This window comes from Procambarus clarkii, chromosome 57, assembly GCF_040958095.1.
Source record: "Procambarus clarkii isolate CNS0578487 chromosome 57, FALCON_Pclarkii_2.0, whole genome shotgun sequence".
Taxonomy (NCBI): domain Eukaryota; kingdom Metazoa; phylum Arthropoda; class Malacostraca; order Decapoda; family Cambaridae; genus Procambarus; species Procambarus clarkii.
This window is the reverse complement of record NC_091206.1, coordinates 9,589,572-9,605,287: the sequence shown is the minus strand read 5'-3', so window position 1 is coordinate 9,605,287 and position 15,716 is coordinate 9,589,572. Positions and strand designations below refer to the sequence as shown.

Sequence of the window (15,716 nt, the reverse complement as noted above, 5' to 3'; positions counted from 1 at the left end):
CGACGACGTTCTAGATTGGATTCTGCGAGAGGCTCATCCAAGACACAATCTGAGAAAGAAAACTAGGCAGATTGCATTGTCTTAGACTACCAACAAAATCAGTTGATACTGTTCCTCACTAAAGACCGGTGTATAAGATGGAGAAGAAAGCTTTGATACCGGGAGAGACAATGAGCTGTTAAAGGCAGTACTTGACAGAAAAACAGGTCACAATCAGAGAGAAGATGCTAGACTGAAGACGTGTAGCAAATGCGGATCTGAAATCGTTGCCGTTCCTAATCAACGTGAATGAACTACCCTAATGATGCACGATCAATCAACAAATGATCAATCAACCGAGTATTGAGCCTAACCTCTGAAGGTCTTGTTGAGGTTGATCTTCATGTGGTCCTCTCGCCTCCAGGTGATGGCTGGGGTGGGGGTGCCGGTGGCACTACACGTCAGCGTGATGTTAGCTCCCTCCTGCACCATCACGTCGCCAGAGCTCTCCCCATCTATGATGTTGGGCGGTACTGTAGACAACATCACTGGGCATTAGAAGGTCGTTATGGAACAGTTTGTGGAAGGGTAGGTGCGGGTGTGAGGGTAGTGAGAAGGGGGACGCGTCAGAGAGGGATCGGGATAATGAAGGCAATAATAATGGATAATAATAATAATAACAATAATAATAATAATGGATAATGGAACAGTAACCCATAAAATATAAGCTATGAGAACAATATGTAAATTAAGGAGTATTGTACGATGATTGGTGGGCCCCACAAGATTTCACAAGGCCCCATAAGGTGCCACAAGGTGCCACAAGGTGCCACAAGTTCCCACTAGGTGCCACAAGGTGCCACAAGGTCCCACAAGGTCCCACAAGGTGCCACAAAGTAAGGCCTTTGACCACTTCCATTTCTCGTCCTCATAGAATTACACCCCATAATTTTGTGTCATTCTTCGCTGAAGATCCCAAAACATGTATGACATTCGGTAGAACACGGAAAATATTATTAATATCAACAAAGTTTCACAATGGGCTACGGAAGGGGGGGGGGGATGTGAGAGTTGCAACCCGTTCTCGCACTTGCCTATAGTCAATATTTGGCATATGAATAAGTGCATATGTGGCATACTTATGTATTGTGAATATTTTAGTTTACCTTGAAATGCTGAATAGAAAACCCCAACGAGAAATGCTTACTAAACGTAAACTCAGACAAATGAAGAGTCATGAGGGTTGGACTAGGAGTAAGATGACTCGCACAGCAACACTCAATGAAACAGAATCTGCCTCCTGCGCCAGAAAACAGAAATACCTGGAAACAGAGGTAACTAAAAATCTAATACAAGAAGCACACATTAGCAGAATAAAGTCAGTGGTATATGCCAAACTGGCCAACGTGCGAGCAGCCTGTGTAAAACCTTCCGAGTGGTATACAAGACGAATATTAGGTCCAGTCTTGTGTATGCCGCCCCAGCAAGGAACCCCTCACACAAAAAACTAAAAAATCTGAGGGCGCCAGGGCTACGAGGAAGGCAGCGGGAACTGGACCCCATCACACTTGAATAGGGAATGAATGAGGAACATGACTGCGTCAAATAATATTCTAGAGAATTGACAAAGTGTTCATTGAAGCCATGTTCAAAGTGATGAACAACAGAACAAGGAATAGATGGAAATTAGAGATGCGTAAGAGACACAAAAACGTCAAAAATGAATTGGATAAGACGTCAAATCATTGAGGTGAAAATAAGTGGCTTATTTGCCATCGTCGCATCAAGGCTCTCATGGGAGGGTTGTCGCCATCAGGGGGCGTGACGAAACCTGAATGAATGAACAATCCAACACTTGGTGCATTCTGCGTCACAATGATAGGAAGAACCGACACCGAAGGATCAAAAGGCTCAATAATTAATACATATTTGTATCGGGAAATTGGGAGAGGAAATATAATAGGGAAGGACCAGGTCCGGTCTCTGACCAGGGAGCGTGGTCAGAGACCGGACCGCGGGGATCTTGACCCCCGGAATTAACGCAAGGTAACCTCAAGGTAAGGGTGTGCCTATAGACGGATGAAACTAGAACGCACACTAACACACACGCACACTAACACACATACACACGCGCACACACACACACACACACACACACACACACACACACACACACACAAACACTCATGCACAAACTACACATACGAGAGGCAAGGACCTTGTCAGCAGCTGATACCATTATGTTTATATAAAAGTTAAACCACCATGTTACCACTGTCGACGAGATCAACACTACAGAACCAGACCCACCTATAAAACACTCACGGGAACAGCTTTTCATTGAGACACAAGACAGAGGAAAGTCATGAAAGACAATCGACAGAAAAGTGTCCCCATAAGAACACAGAAGATCTCTTACGGCCCCAAAGGGAACGACTTGAATGTCGTTTACACCTTTACGTAAACACAGGGATTACCAGACCCAACAATCCCAGTATATAGGCAGGACGACAACTTCTCTTTGAAATCGCCTGACAAATTCACAAACAGTAAAGTCCCATTAATGACCATATTCCACACGCCATTAGCCCATCACCACAGAGATCCTGACAACAAACACCAAAATAATCGACAGATAGAGCGACAGTAGGAGACAAGACATAACTGAATAGGTCTGCCAATTAGCGAGGTCCTAATAGGTTTAACACAGTCACAGCGAGACAAAAATGGAAGCATGAATTGTTTCACGCTTCAGAATTGTTGTGACGCGCGGTTCAGACACCAAGATAAACAATAGAAGGCCAGCTGCACCTTAATTACGTAGAACAGGAAGAGAAAAGGTTCCAGGTACCGGAGAAGATGGGTTTGAAACTCCTGAGACTAGTGACAAATGACGATCATTTAGATCCGTGATGCCGGATTGGTGGCCCCTCTGAGCCACCTCAAGGTTCATGTGTGACAGTGGACTGGTACAAGACTACCGTTGACACGCGGCTGGTACAAAACTCCCGTTGACACGTGACTGGTACAAGCCACGTCACCGCGTAAAGTAACCAGTGCAGCACTATAATCCCTCACAATACTGCTGCTGGCGACACAAAAGCGGCCCCGAGTCATAGCTATTTAACTGAAGACTATCTGGCCTTCATCAGAGCCTCCCCCCTCCCCCACACACGGCATACTTCCTATGGCTCAGCATCCTGACACAGTCTACCAGTGCTCCTACAGCATTTCCACGGTGAATTTACCCCTCGTTCTCCCTCATTCTCAGGGACAGGAAGCCCTTTAGGCTGATCAAAGTCCTCCCTCTACTAACCAACGCCTCTCTCTACTGACCTTACCCCAGAATACATCCCTCAACGCTCGACTAGCTCCTAGGTACATATTTACTGCTAGTTAAGGATAACTGGCCATCCCATGTCTTGTTACTTTAACTATATTAAATCTGCATTGTTTTTCTGAGCAATTGAAAATAAGTTTTGATAGTTCGTGGAGTTGTGTGAAGTTTTTTTTAGCGAATTAATTTCTCTCTCGATTATTTACTAATTAATAAACTATCGAGAAGTGTTGCTGGAAATAATATGAAGGTGAAAACTTGGTGCCAATGGATAGTAACTGTCTTTTGCAATATTATATTGCTTGGCTTCGTAACATGAAAATGGAGAGAGAGCGGGAGAGAGAGAGAGAGAGAGAGAGAGAGAGAGAGAGAGAGAGAGAGAGAGAGAGAGAGAGAGAGAGAGAGAGAGAGAGAGAGAGAGAGAGAGAGAGAGAGAGAGAGAGAAAGAGAGAGAGAGAGGAAGGAAGGAAAGAGAGAGGAAGGAGAGAGAGAGGAAGGGACGAGATAAGAAGAGGCTGGTGCTGTATAAGACAGGGGGGGGGGGGGCGTATCGGGGTTGGGCTGAGACGCTGGCAATAAGCAGGTGTCGGGCTTCCCTCAATCAGCAGGCAGCATTTGTCAGACCTCACACGCCGGCACAAACCAATCTCTTACCCGGCACGTGGGTCCTCCGGAGACGTCCTCACCACCACCCTCGGCTCCTCCTCCGTCGCCGCCCGCCTATTATCACAATTAATAAAACATAATAAACAAACTGATGTTTCGAGGGCAAAAAAAGACGATAAAGTGCTGAGCAGAGTAACAGGAGAAGATACGGTTCAGCTGGGGCCAAATTCACGAAGCAGTTACGCAAGTACTTACGAACGTGTACATCTTTCCTCAATCTTTGATGGCTTGGGTTACATTTATTGTAACCTGTATTTATTGTTACATTTATTTATGTTCCCTGAGTTTCAGAGCATTATTTCATGGCAACGATCTCACTGCTGTCATATCTCATACGAATTAGGCTTATTCACCGTCAACGCTTCTTAAGAAGAAAATCAGATTAGTACTTAAGAGTTTCTTCATAGTTATCCCGTTCATGGTAATTAATATGTGCAATGTTGACCTTGGTTCATCGGGGTCAAACTCCAACACGACTTTTAATTATGGGACAAAATCTGTGATTAGTTTGTGCGGAAATGTGGTACTGGAACAGAAAGTATGAGTAAAAGGCCAAGATGGAGGTAATCACAGAAACGCAACTAAGGGAACAACCAGGCACATTTTCCCGGTTAAACTGTTCTCTGATTTATACGGATGAGTAAGTGGGACGTACAGGCAAAGTACGGATGAATAAGTGGGACGTACAGGCAAAGTACGGATGAATAAGTGGGACGTACAGGCAAAGTACGGATGAATAAGCGGGACGTACAGGCAAAGTACAGTTGAGTAAGTGGGACGTACAGGCAAAGTACGGATGAATTAGTGGAACGTACAGGCAAAGTACGGATGAATAAGTGGGACGTACAGGCAAAGTACGGATGAATAAGCGGGACGTACAGGCAAAGTACAGTTGAGTAAGTGGGACGTACAGGCAAAGTACGGATGAATAAGTGGGACGTACAGGCAAAGTACAGTTGAGTAAGTGGGACGTACAGGCAAAGTACGGATGAATAAGTGGGACGTACAGGCAAAGTACAGTTGAGTAAGTGGGACGTACAGGCAAAGTACGGATGAATAAGCGGGACGTACAGGCAAAGTACAGTTGAGTAAGTGGGACGTACAGGCAAAGTACAGTTGAATAAGTGGGACGTACAGGCAAAGTACGGATGAATAAGCGGGACGTACAGGCAAAGTACAGTTGAGTAAGTGGGACGTACAGGCAAAGTACAGTTGAGTAAGTGGGACGTACAGGCAAAGTACAGTTGAATAAGTGGGACGTACAGGCAAAGTACAGTTGAATAAGTGGGACGTACAGGCAAAGTACGGATGAATAAGCGGGACGTACAGGCAAAGTACAGTTGAGTAAGTGGGACGTACAGGCAAAGTACAGTTGAGTAAGTGGGACGTACAGGCAAAGTACAGTTGAATAAGTGGGACGTACAGGCAAAGTACGGATGAGTAAGTGTGGTATTCAAACAAAATGTACAAATGATTTTGCATTTAATTGAACTCGGAAACTTAAATGACATTCAGGTTCAACATCTGAGCAACAGGAAAACTACGAACATTAATATCGTACTGGTCGAAAAATCTTTCTCATCAATAAACAACGCCGCTGTTCATCTTTTATATAGATAATTACGAATCTCAATACGATGCCCTCCAATCACGTCTCTCCTATCCGTCATTATCTTCCCTCCCTCACCTTTCTTCCCTCAGTCACTACCTCCCCTCACCCCTCTCTTACCTCCTTCACTGCCTCCTCTCATCAACTCTCCAGATGTAGGAAGCCAGACATAATTGTTTTAATCTAACAGCGTCAGACAAGACATTCCTTTCGTTAACCTCTGGCGCGATCGGCTCTTCCGCCGTGATGATCCACTCTTGTGGTCTGCGACCTTAGGACCATGGTCTTGTGGTCTGTGACCTTAGGACCATGGTCTTGTGGTCTGTGACCTTAGGACCATATGGTCTTGTGGTCTGTGACCTTAGGACCATATGGTCTTTTGGTCTATGATATTACCTCCTCAAGACCATGATTTTGTGGTATACAATGTACCTCTGCAGACTCCGGCGGACCAGGAGTCTGCAGGCTCCCAGCCCCTTGCTGACCAGGAGTCTGCAGGCTCCCAGCCCCTTGCTGACCAGGAGTCTGCAGGCTCCCAGCCCCCTTGCTGACCAGGAGTCTGCAGGCTCCCAGCCCCTTGCTGACCAGGAGTCTGCAGGCTCCCAGCCCCCTTGCTGACCAGGAGTCTGCAGGCTCCCAGCCCCCTTGCTGACCAGGAGTCTGCAGGCTCCCAGCCCCTTGCTGACCAGGAGTCTGCAGGCTCCCAGCCCCTTGCTGACCAGGAGTCTGCAGGCTCCCAGCCCCCTGCTGACCAGGAGTCTGCAGGCTCCCAGCCCCTTGCTGACCAGGAGTCTGCAGGCTCCCAGCCCCCTTGCTGACCAGGAGTCTGCAGGCTCCCAGCCCCCTTGCTGACCAGGAGTCTGCAGGCTCCCAACCCCCTTGCTGACCAGGAGTCTGCAGGCTCCCAGCCCCCTTGCTGACCATGAATCTGCAGGCTCCCAGCCCCCTTGCTGACCATGAATCTGCAGGCTCCCAGCCCCCTTGCTGACCATGAATCTGCAGGCTCCCAGCCCCCTTGCTGACCATGAGTCTGCAGGCTCCCAGCCCCCTTGCTGACCATGAGTCTGCAGGCTCCCAGCCCCCTTGCTGACCAGGAGTCTGCAGGCTCCCAGCCCCCTTGCTGACCAGGAGTCTGCAGGCTCCCAGCCCCCTTGCTGACCAGGAGTCTGCAGGCTCCCAGCCCCCTTGCTGACCAGGAGTCTGCAGGCTCCCAGCCCCCTTGCTGACCAGGAGTCTGCAGGCTCCCAGCCCCCTTGCTGACCAGGAGTCTGCAGGCTCCCAGCCCCTTGCTGACCAGGAGTCTGCAGGCTCCCAGCCCCTTGCTGACCAGGAGTCTGCAGGCTCCCAGCCCCCTTGCTGACCAGGAGTCTGCAGGCTCCCAGCCCCCTTGCTGACCAGGAGTCTGCAGGCTCCCAGCCCCCTTGCTGACCAGGAGTCTGCAGGCTCCCAGCCCCCTTGCTGACCAGGAGTCTGCAGGCTCCCAGCCCCCTTGCTGACCAGGAGTCTGCAGGCTCCCAGCCCCCTTGCTGACCAGGAGTCTGCAGGCTCCCAGCCCCCTTGCTGACCAGGAGTCTGCAGGCTCCCAGCCCCCTTGCTGACCAGGAGTCTGCAGGCTCCCAGCCCCCTTGCTGACCAGGAGTCTGCAGGCTCCCAGCCCCCTTGCTGACCAGGAGTCTGCAGGCTCCCAGCCCCCTTGCTGACCAGGAGTCTGCAGGCTCCCAGCCCCCTTGCTGACCAGGAGTCTGCAGGCTCCCAGCCCCCTTGCTGACCAGGAGTCTGCAGGCTCCCAGCCCCCTTGCTGACCAGGAGTCTGCAGGCTCCCAGCCCCCTTGCTGACCAGGAGTCTGCAGGCTCCCAGCCCCCTTGCTGACCAGGAGTCTGCAGGCTCCCAGCCCCCTTGCTGACCAGGAGTCTGCAGGCTCCCAGCCCCCTTGCTGACCAGGAGTCTGCAGGCTCCCAGCCCCCTTGCTGACCAGGAGTCTGCAGGCTCCCAGCCCCCTTGCTGACCAGGAGTCTGCAGGCTCCCAGCCCCCTTGCTGACCAGGAGTCTGCAGGCTCCCAGCCCCCTTGCTGACCAGGAGTCTGCAGGCTCCCAGCCCCCTTGCTGACCAGGAGTCTGCAGGCTCCCAGCCCCCTTGCTGACCAGGAGTCTGCAGGCTCCCAGCCCCCTTGCTGACCAGGAGTCTGCAGGCTCCCAGCCCCCTTGCTGACCAGGAGTCTGCAGGCTCCCAGCCCCTTGCTGACCAGGAGTCTGCAGGCTCCCAGCCCCTTGCTGACCAGGAGTCTGCAGGCTCCCAGCCCCCTTGCTGACCAGGAGTCTGCAGGCTCCCAGCCCCCTTGCTGACCAGGAGTCTGCAGGCTCCCAGCCCCCTTGCTGACCAGGAGTCTGCAGGCTCCCAGCCCCTTGCTGACCAGGAGTCTGCAGGCTCCCAGCCCCTTGCTGACCAGGAGTCTGCAGGCTCCCAGCCCCCTTGCTGACCAGGAGTCTGCAGGCTCCCAGCCCCCTTGCTGACCAGGAGTCTGCAGGCTCCCAGCCCCTTGCTGACCAGGAGTCTGCAGGCTCCCAGCGAGGCGTTAATGAAGGGCGACGTTCTCTATTCTCTCATCATGGGATCTAATTTTTACTGGTCCAGGTCACAGTCTTCCCCCTCCCTCCCTCCCTGCCTCCTTCCCTTCATCTGCTGCCTTTCTTCTCCCCCTCGTTACCTTTTGACCTCTCTTCCTCTCCCCTGTTTCCGATCGTCTTCGTAATGAAGACCATTACACACCCTCCCTCATCATCCCTCACACCTCACCCTCCCTAACACCTCACCTTCCCTCTCACATTACCCTCTCCCACACCCTAACCTCCATCACATATCCTCCCTTACACCTTAACCTCCCTCCCATTTCTATCCTTATCCTTTTTCCAAATGCTAGTCGTAATGGCGTAGTGCTTTCTCCTGATATCACACTATCATTAAATTACCTTAACTTACCTTGCTAAAAATTAAATTATTAATTAGGTATGGACGAGGGGGCGATAGGTCGGAGTAGGCGCGGTCCACGCTCATGACTCGGTGATGCATCATTTTAAATGTAAATATGATGACATGGACGAGAGATCTTGCCCCCAGCAACACAACCCAGGGCCGCCTTGGCCAGGCCCCCAGCAAGAGAGCCCAGGGCCATCTTGGCCAGGCCCCCAGCAAGAGAGCCCAGGGCCGCCTTGGCCAGGCCCCCAGCAAGAGCCCAGGGCCACCTTGGTCAGGCCCCCAGCAGATAAATATGACGAAACACGTATTTATCCCTGGGGTTAAGGCCTGCCTTATGACCGCGGGTGCAGCTAATGATCTGTGGCCCTTGTCCTCTTCTGCCTCATCTCTCCCGTCTCCATCACCTCCAGGCGGCCCTTCTCCCCCTCCCAGACGCCAAGTTTCTCCCTGGCGGTCTCTGGCGTATCGTAATGCTTCCCGTTCCGCGACATTGACCCTTCGCAATGGTGTCTGTTCTGCAGTGTCCGCTGCCTTCTTGTTATTCCAGCCTCACAGCCTCACGCACTTCCCACCTCTCTTACAGTGGGTTCGCCTTTTCAGCGACGGTTAATTGTTGTCCTGGCACTTCTCTTCCTTCGGCCTTGTCCTGACACTCTCCATGTGACGATGTCCTGACACTTGAGGTGAGGCGTCAGCTTCACGACGGTGCTCCCAATGTCCTCCGTCAGCGTGACAGTGACCGAATCGCCAGCAAGACAGCCCAGTAGGCACTTTGGCTAAGTCACGTTTGCCAAGCTTGGTCAAGCCGTCAGCCTCACAATGAGGCTCCAGGGGCCCCTCCTCCAGCCTCACAATGAGGCTCCAGGGGCCCCTCCTCCAGCCTCACAATGAGGCTCCAGGGGCCCCACCGCCAGCCTCACAATGAGGCTCCAGGGGCCCCACCGCCAGCCTCACAATGAGGCTCCAGGGGCCCCTCCGCCAGCCTCACAATGAGGCTCCAGGGGCCCCTCCGCCAGCCTCACAATGAGGCTCCAGGGGGCCCCTCCTCCAGCCTCACAATGAGGCTCCAGGGGCCCTCCGCCAGCCTCACAATGAGACTCCAGGGGGCCCCTCCTCCAGCCTCACAATGAGGCTCCAGGGGCCCTCCGCCAGCCTCACAATGAGGCTCCAGGGGCCCTCCGCCAGCCTCACAATGAGGCTCCAGGGGCCCCTCCGCCAGCCTCACAATGAGGCTCCAGGGGCCCCTCCGCCAGCCTCACAATGAGGCTCAAGGGGCCCTCCACCAGCCTCTCGTGTTGCACAGCCTCAATAACTTTACTTAACTTAGTCTTCCCCATCGCTAGTTTAAAAGACTGCCTCTTACTCAAGGCATTACCCCTAGTGTTGAGGGTTCTCTCCCACTCCACTGGTGCTTCCGTTCCGCTGTTTCAGCCATTCCATTCCACGTCTCGCTGTTCAAGTCGTTAGAAAATAATTGTTGTTTATAAGTGATCGTGTTATATCTGTGTGAGGCGTGAGCTTCACATAAAACGTGATTTCATTTGTCATCGTTGTTTTCACTGATCTTAGTAACATTGTTCACAGCAAGATATCGCTCAGTGGAAGCTGGCTGTCTTTTCCTCCCTCTCAACTCCCCCCTTCCAGAAATGTTCTGTTCCATTAAGGTATTTTTTCCATACTCTTCATCCCAAAATGTTCTGTTCCACAATGTATGGGACTCAGACGAGGGTGTGTGGGTGCGTATGCGCATGCGTGCGTGTGCGTGTGTTGCGGGAAGAGCAGGAGAACTGTGTGAGGGAAGAGAGGGGAGGAGACGATGGATAAAGGAGGGGTGGAAGAAATATGGGAAAGTGAGAGGGGAGAATGAGAATGTATAAGAGATCGGGGGAAAGGAAGGGAGGAAAGTAGAATGAAAATCAAAACCAGTGAGAATGATAAACAAATCTATGAGAGAGAGAGAGAGAGAGAGAGAGAGAGAGAGAGAGAGAGAGAGAGAGAGAGAGAGAGAGAGAGAGAGAGAGAGAGAGAGAGAGAGAGAGAGAGAGAGATGTGAGAGGAAAGAGAATGAGAAAGAAATAAAAGCAAATACATAAAATTCCCTAAAGAGATTCGAGAGAGAAAAAATAGCAAAGAGGTCTAAAAAGTAAAGAATCTAAGATAAAACAGAAGAATTGATAAATACGGGAAAAATAAAGGAAAAAGAAAAGAAAAAGATTCTCCTTGGTTGTAGGGAAGGAAGGGGAGTGGATGTATGAGTTGAGGAGAAGATGAAGGTGGGGTGGGGGGAGGGGGGTGAGAACAAAGAAGTAAGGTGGCGGACAAAATCGGGTTCGATTAATTAAGATTTTGTAATCTCGATCTCCGGGTCTGTGTCGTCGTGGCTCCCTTCCCGCGCTTTCTGACCAGCAGGCGGGAGGGTGAGGGAGGGACACATCGCCCTGCAGCCACACTACTGTGCCAGACCTCCTCACCCTGCAGCCACACTACTGTGCCAGACCACCTCACCCTGCAGCCACACTACTGTGCCAGACCTCCTCACCCTGCAGCCACACTACTGTGCCAGACCTCCTCACCCTGCAGCCACACTACTGTGCCAGACCTCCTCACCCTGCAGCCACACTACTGTGCCAGACCTCCTCACCCTGCAGCCACACTACTGTGCCAGACCTCCTCACCCTGCAGCCACACTACTGTGCCAGACCTCCTCACCCTGCAGCCACACTACTGTGCCAGACCTCCTCACCCTGCAGCCACACTACTGTGCCAGACCTCCTCACCCTGCAGCCACACTACTGTGCCAGACCGCCTCACCCTGCAGCCACACTACTCTGCCAGACCGCCTCACCCTGCAGCCACACTACTCTGCCAGACCTCCTCACCCTGCAGCCACACTACTGTGCCAGACCTCCTCACCCTGCAGCCACACTACTCTGCCAGACCTCCTCACCCTGCAGCCACACTACTCTGCCAGACCTCACCCTGCAGCCACACTACTCTGCCAGACCTCCTCACCCTGCAGCCACACTACTGTGCCAGACCGCCTCACCCTGCAGCCACACTACTGTGCCAGACCTCCTCACCCTGCAGCCACACTACTCTGCCAGACCTCACCCTGCAGCCACACTACTGTGCCAGACCTCCTCACCCTGCAGCCACACTACTGTGCCAGACCGCCTCACCCTGCAGCCACACTACTGTGCCAGACCGCCTCACCCTGCAGCCACACTACTGTGCCAGACCGCCTCACCCTGCAGCCACACTACTGTGCCAGACCTCCTCACCCTGCAGCCACACTACTGTGCCAGACCTCCTCACCCTGCAGCCACACTACTGTGCCAGACCTCACCCTGCAGCCACACTACTGTACCAGACTCCCTCCCATGCAGCTGCCCCATTTGGCCCCATTCACTCCCCCGTGTTTAAAGCAACAGTTTCCCAGCCATCAGCCTTCACCCCGGGTGCCGCTGGTGGTGCTAGCTCTCCTGACCCTCCCTCTTCCGCCACCCATATTTGCACACACACACACACACACACACACACACACACACACACACACACACACACACACACACACACACACACACACACACACACACACACCGATGCTCCGATGGCGGGATCCAAGAGTCAATGCTCGATCCTGCAGACACAACTAGGCGAGAACTAGGTGAGTACACACACACACAGAGGTTTGCAACGAGACTCGTCCCAGAGTTACGAGGGATGGGGTATGAGGAGCGCCTGAAGGAACTTTGCCTTATGACACTAGAAAGAAGAAGGGAGAGGGGGGACATGATAGGAACGTATAAGATACTCAGAGGGATTGACAGAGTGGACATAGACGAAATGTTCACACGGAATAGTAACAGAACGAGGGGACATGGGTGGAATTGAGTACAATCAGGTGAGTACACACATACTAAAAATTCTCAGGGAAATTGACAGGGTGGACAAAGACAAACTATTTAGCTTGGACGGAACACGAACAAGGGGACACAGGTGCCTTTGTTCGTGTTCATTTAGTACTCAAATGAGCCACAGTGACATTAGAAGGAACTTTTTCAGTGACAGTAGTTAATAAACAGAATGCACTAGGCAGTGATGTGGTGGAGGCTGACTTCATACACAGTTTTAAATGTAGATATGGTAAGAGCCCCGTAGGCCCTTATAATATCATATTTCTCAGGAAATAGGCTCAGGAACCTGTACAACAGTTAACTGATGGTTGAAAAACGGGATCAAATAGCCGAAGCTTAACCCCACAAGCACAACTAGATGAGTACACACACGCACAACACGAGGCGACGGCGTTGAAAATGTAAGCGTTGTGCTGCCTGGCCGCCGCTGCCAGACCACTGAAGTTAATTCCAGTCTCTCTCTCTCTCCGTGGCGCAACAAAATCCACTTGCTAGTGATTCTAGAGGAGAGAGTGAACGTATTTAATAAACTTAAACCCCTGGTGCTCCGCGGGGTGTTGTCTCTGAATACTTAGTGTGATTTAGGTTGATCGAATAACCCCGAAACCTGCATTGATTTTGTGTTGTATATACACAATGAGCACCACCGTACTCGCTCACGCCAAAGCTCACGCGCTGGCCTAAAAAGTTTGAAAACTATTAAGGCAGAACAAGTGCATACCTGACCGTGTGGTGGGAGCGCCCCACAAGGGGAGGTGTGGGGACCTGGCTGGCCCACTGGGCTCACTGTACAGCCACAGTCCCTCTCAGACTCCCTTCTACAGCCCGCTGAAGGAGGCTGCAGGACGCGGGTCTGGCTCAATTCCTGTCACTGGATTAACACATAGACAAACTAGCTTAGTTTTCCTTGATGACCATCTTATCCCCCCCCACCCCATTGACCAACAAACCTTGTCCTCTAGCTGGCCAACTAGCCTTGTTCCTCCTGGCTGGCCAACGAGCCACATCCCTCATGCTGAACAACTAGCCTCAACCTCCCCAGCTGATCAACTAGCCCCATCCCCGTCAACTAGCCTTGATCCTCCCCAACCAATAACCAACTAGCCTCTTCGCCCCTTCCCGCTGACCAACTAGCCGTGTCCGTACCTCCCCCACGCCCCGTCCCGGCTGGTCACCAACTAGTCTCATCCGTTCCCAGGTCAATGAATAAATCTGCTTTTAACCAACGTGATCCCTGAGTTTACATCACTATTTCGAGGGACGGGAGAGGGGCTCCCATCTTGTTGTGCTCTATCCTGCTGTGTTGTGGTATTTGTAGTCACGTGGCTGTATTCTGTATTGTATGTTCCATTATGTTACATTGCGCGTGGCTATGTTGTGTTATTTTGAGGCATTCTATTTTGTGTTGCATTACGTGTGGCTATTATTGTATTGTGGGTTTTAATAAATAAAAAAAATCTGGTAATCACCATCAATATCTAAGAAAACAAGAAAAATCTAAGAAATATAAATCTAAGAAATATCTAAGAAATATAAATCTAAGAAATATTTAAGAAAACAAAAGCTTTCTAACCTCCGTTCACTGCGTCACACTTACAAATTACAACGGTAGCACCAAACAAGCGAAATATAGATGACGAACAACCGCCGGCGGATCACACCTGTGGATCAATCCATTTTACTCAAGGGTGGATCTCCCTCTGGCGAATTATCCCCACAGGCGATTAGCACATTTTCTGACAAGTAATCAGATGAACTAGTTCCTTGGCGAACACACAAAATTCTGACAAATGCGACTACGCTTGTCTCAAAATCAAGATGGCGCCGGGGGTAGGTCTACACTCCCTCCAGGTCGCTCACAAATCCTCTCTCGACTGTCACTGTCGAATTTTGGTGTTGTTGGTGATCGAGGCACCAACCTTGGTTCACCTGGGACACTCACACAACCTCTTGTACGTTTCACGGTGAACACCAAGACACATTCACCCTTCACTGGCTTCAGAAGGTCATTCCTGGGTCCATGAATCGAGGCTGACACCCCAGCCGTCCCTTTCTTCCTGACATACGGACGCTCTGTCACAGTTCCTCGTCACTTCTCTCACCGGTGCACATAGAACACTTCAAATTCGAAGAGCGATGAGAAGTGTGTGACTTCCTTGACCCCACACTCGCAAATGACGTCGTCACCTATCGCAGACCCTCTGCTTGTGACTCGTCACAGCCCTGCTCCCTCTCTCATTGGTCATTGATGACATCATTCAACTCGTTCCTCCACGAGAACGTCTCTCATTGGCGCCATCTTTCTTCCCGCCTAAAATATCGTGGAATTCTTCCCACCTAAAAGTGCGGAATAACTCTCATCCCAGACAGGATGTAGGCCATGAGACTATCGGGGTTAATGACACTATGTTGTGTTATATTGTGTCATGAAATATACTCCTTATCGCTCTATGTTGCGCTATGTTATGGTAGACCTTGTTACAGTGCTACCTTGTGGTAAATCCGGTTATATTACGTCGTAGCATACTTGTAAATAAAGTCTACCCAATTCACTAAGTATTTCTCGGTATTTACTAGGTATAATGTAATATTGTGATATGTTGAGCCATTCCTTGGCACATGTTGTGTTGAATTGTTGTTTGTTGTTATCCCGCCGACTCTGCTGTTGAACATACAACAACTGTGAGCACATACAACTGTTTTGCAATAGTTGTATGTGCTTTGATAACTATTGATGATATTTTGGGCTATGTCGTGGTATTCTCTGGTGTTTTGGGCTATTGATTGATGGAGAGGAAGGATGGATGGGGCAGAGAGAGGGGGGGAGGAGAGTCGGGACGTCTGGGATGGAGTTAAGAAGGTTAGGGAGGAGTTTGCAAGGCTGAGAAAGTGTGCACGGGGAGGTGTGCACGGGGAGGTGTGCACAGGGCGGCGTGCACGGGGAGGCGTGCACTGGGAGGCGTGCACGGGGTCAGGGCTCCGGGTGTGTGTGAACAAAGTATCAGACTGTGTGTAGCGTCGCTTCGGATCCTCTGTAAAAGTCGATTACCGCTCTAATGACCCTGATCCCTGAGCGTGGTGGAGACCGTCCCTGATCCCTGAGAGTGGTGGAGACCGTCCCTGATCCCTGAGAGTGGTGGAGACCGTCCCTGATCCCTGAGCGTGGTGGAGACCGTCCCTGATCCCTGAGCGTGGTGGAGACCGTCCCTGATCCCTGAGCGTGGTGGAGACCG

General features: G+C 51.3%; 1 protein-coding gene across 1 annotated transcript in view; it reads right to left on the bottom strand.

Annotated features, from left to right (window-relative positions):
• The window catches only part of LOC123745073 (lachesin), a 443,149-nt gene that overhangs the window by 28,246 nt on the left and 399,187 nt on the right, over positions 1-15,716 (bottom strand). The window contains exon 4 of the mRNA XM_069306239.1: positions 354-512. Within this exon, the coding sequence (XP_069162340.1) occupies positions 354-512 (159 nt within the window). The remainder of the gene's footprint in view (positions 1-353; positions 513-15,716) is intronic.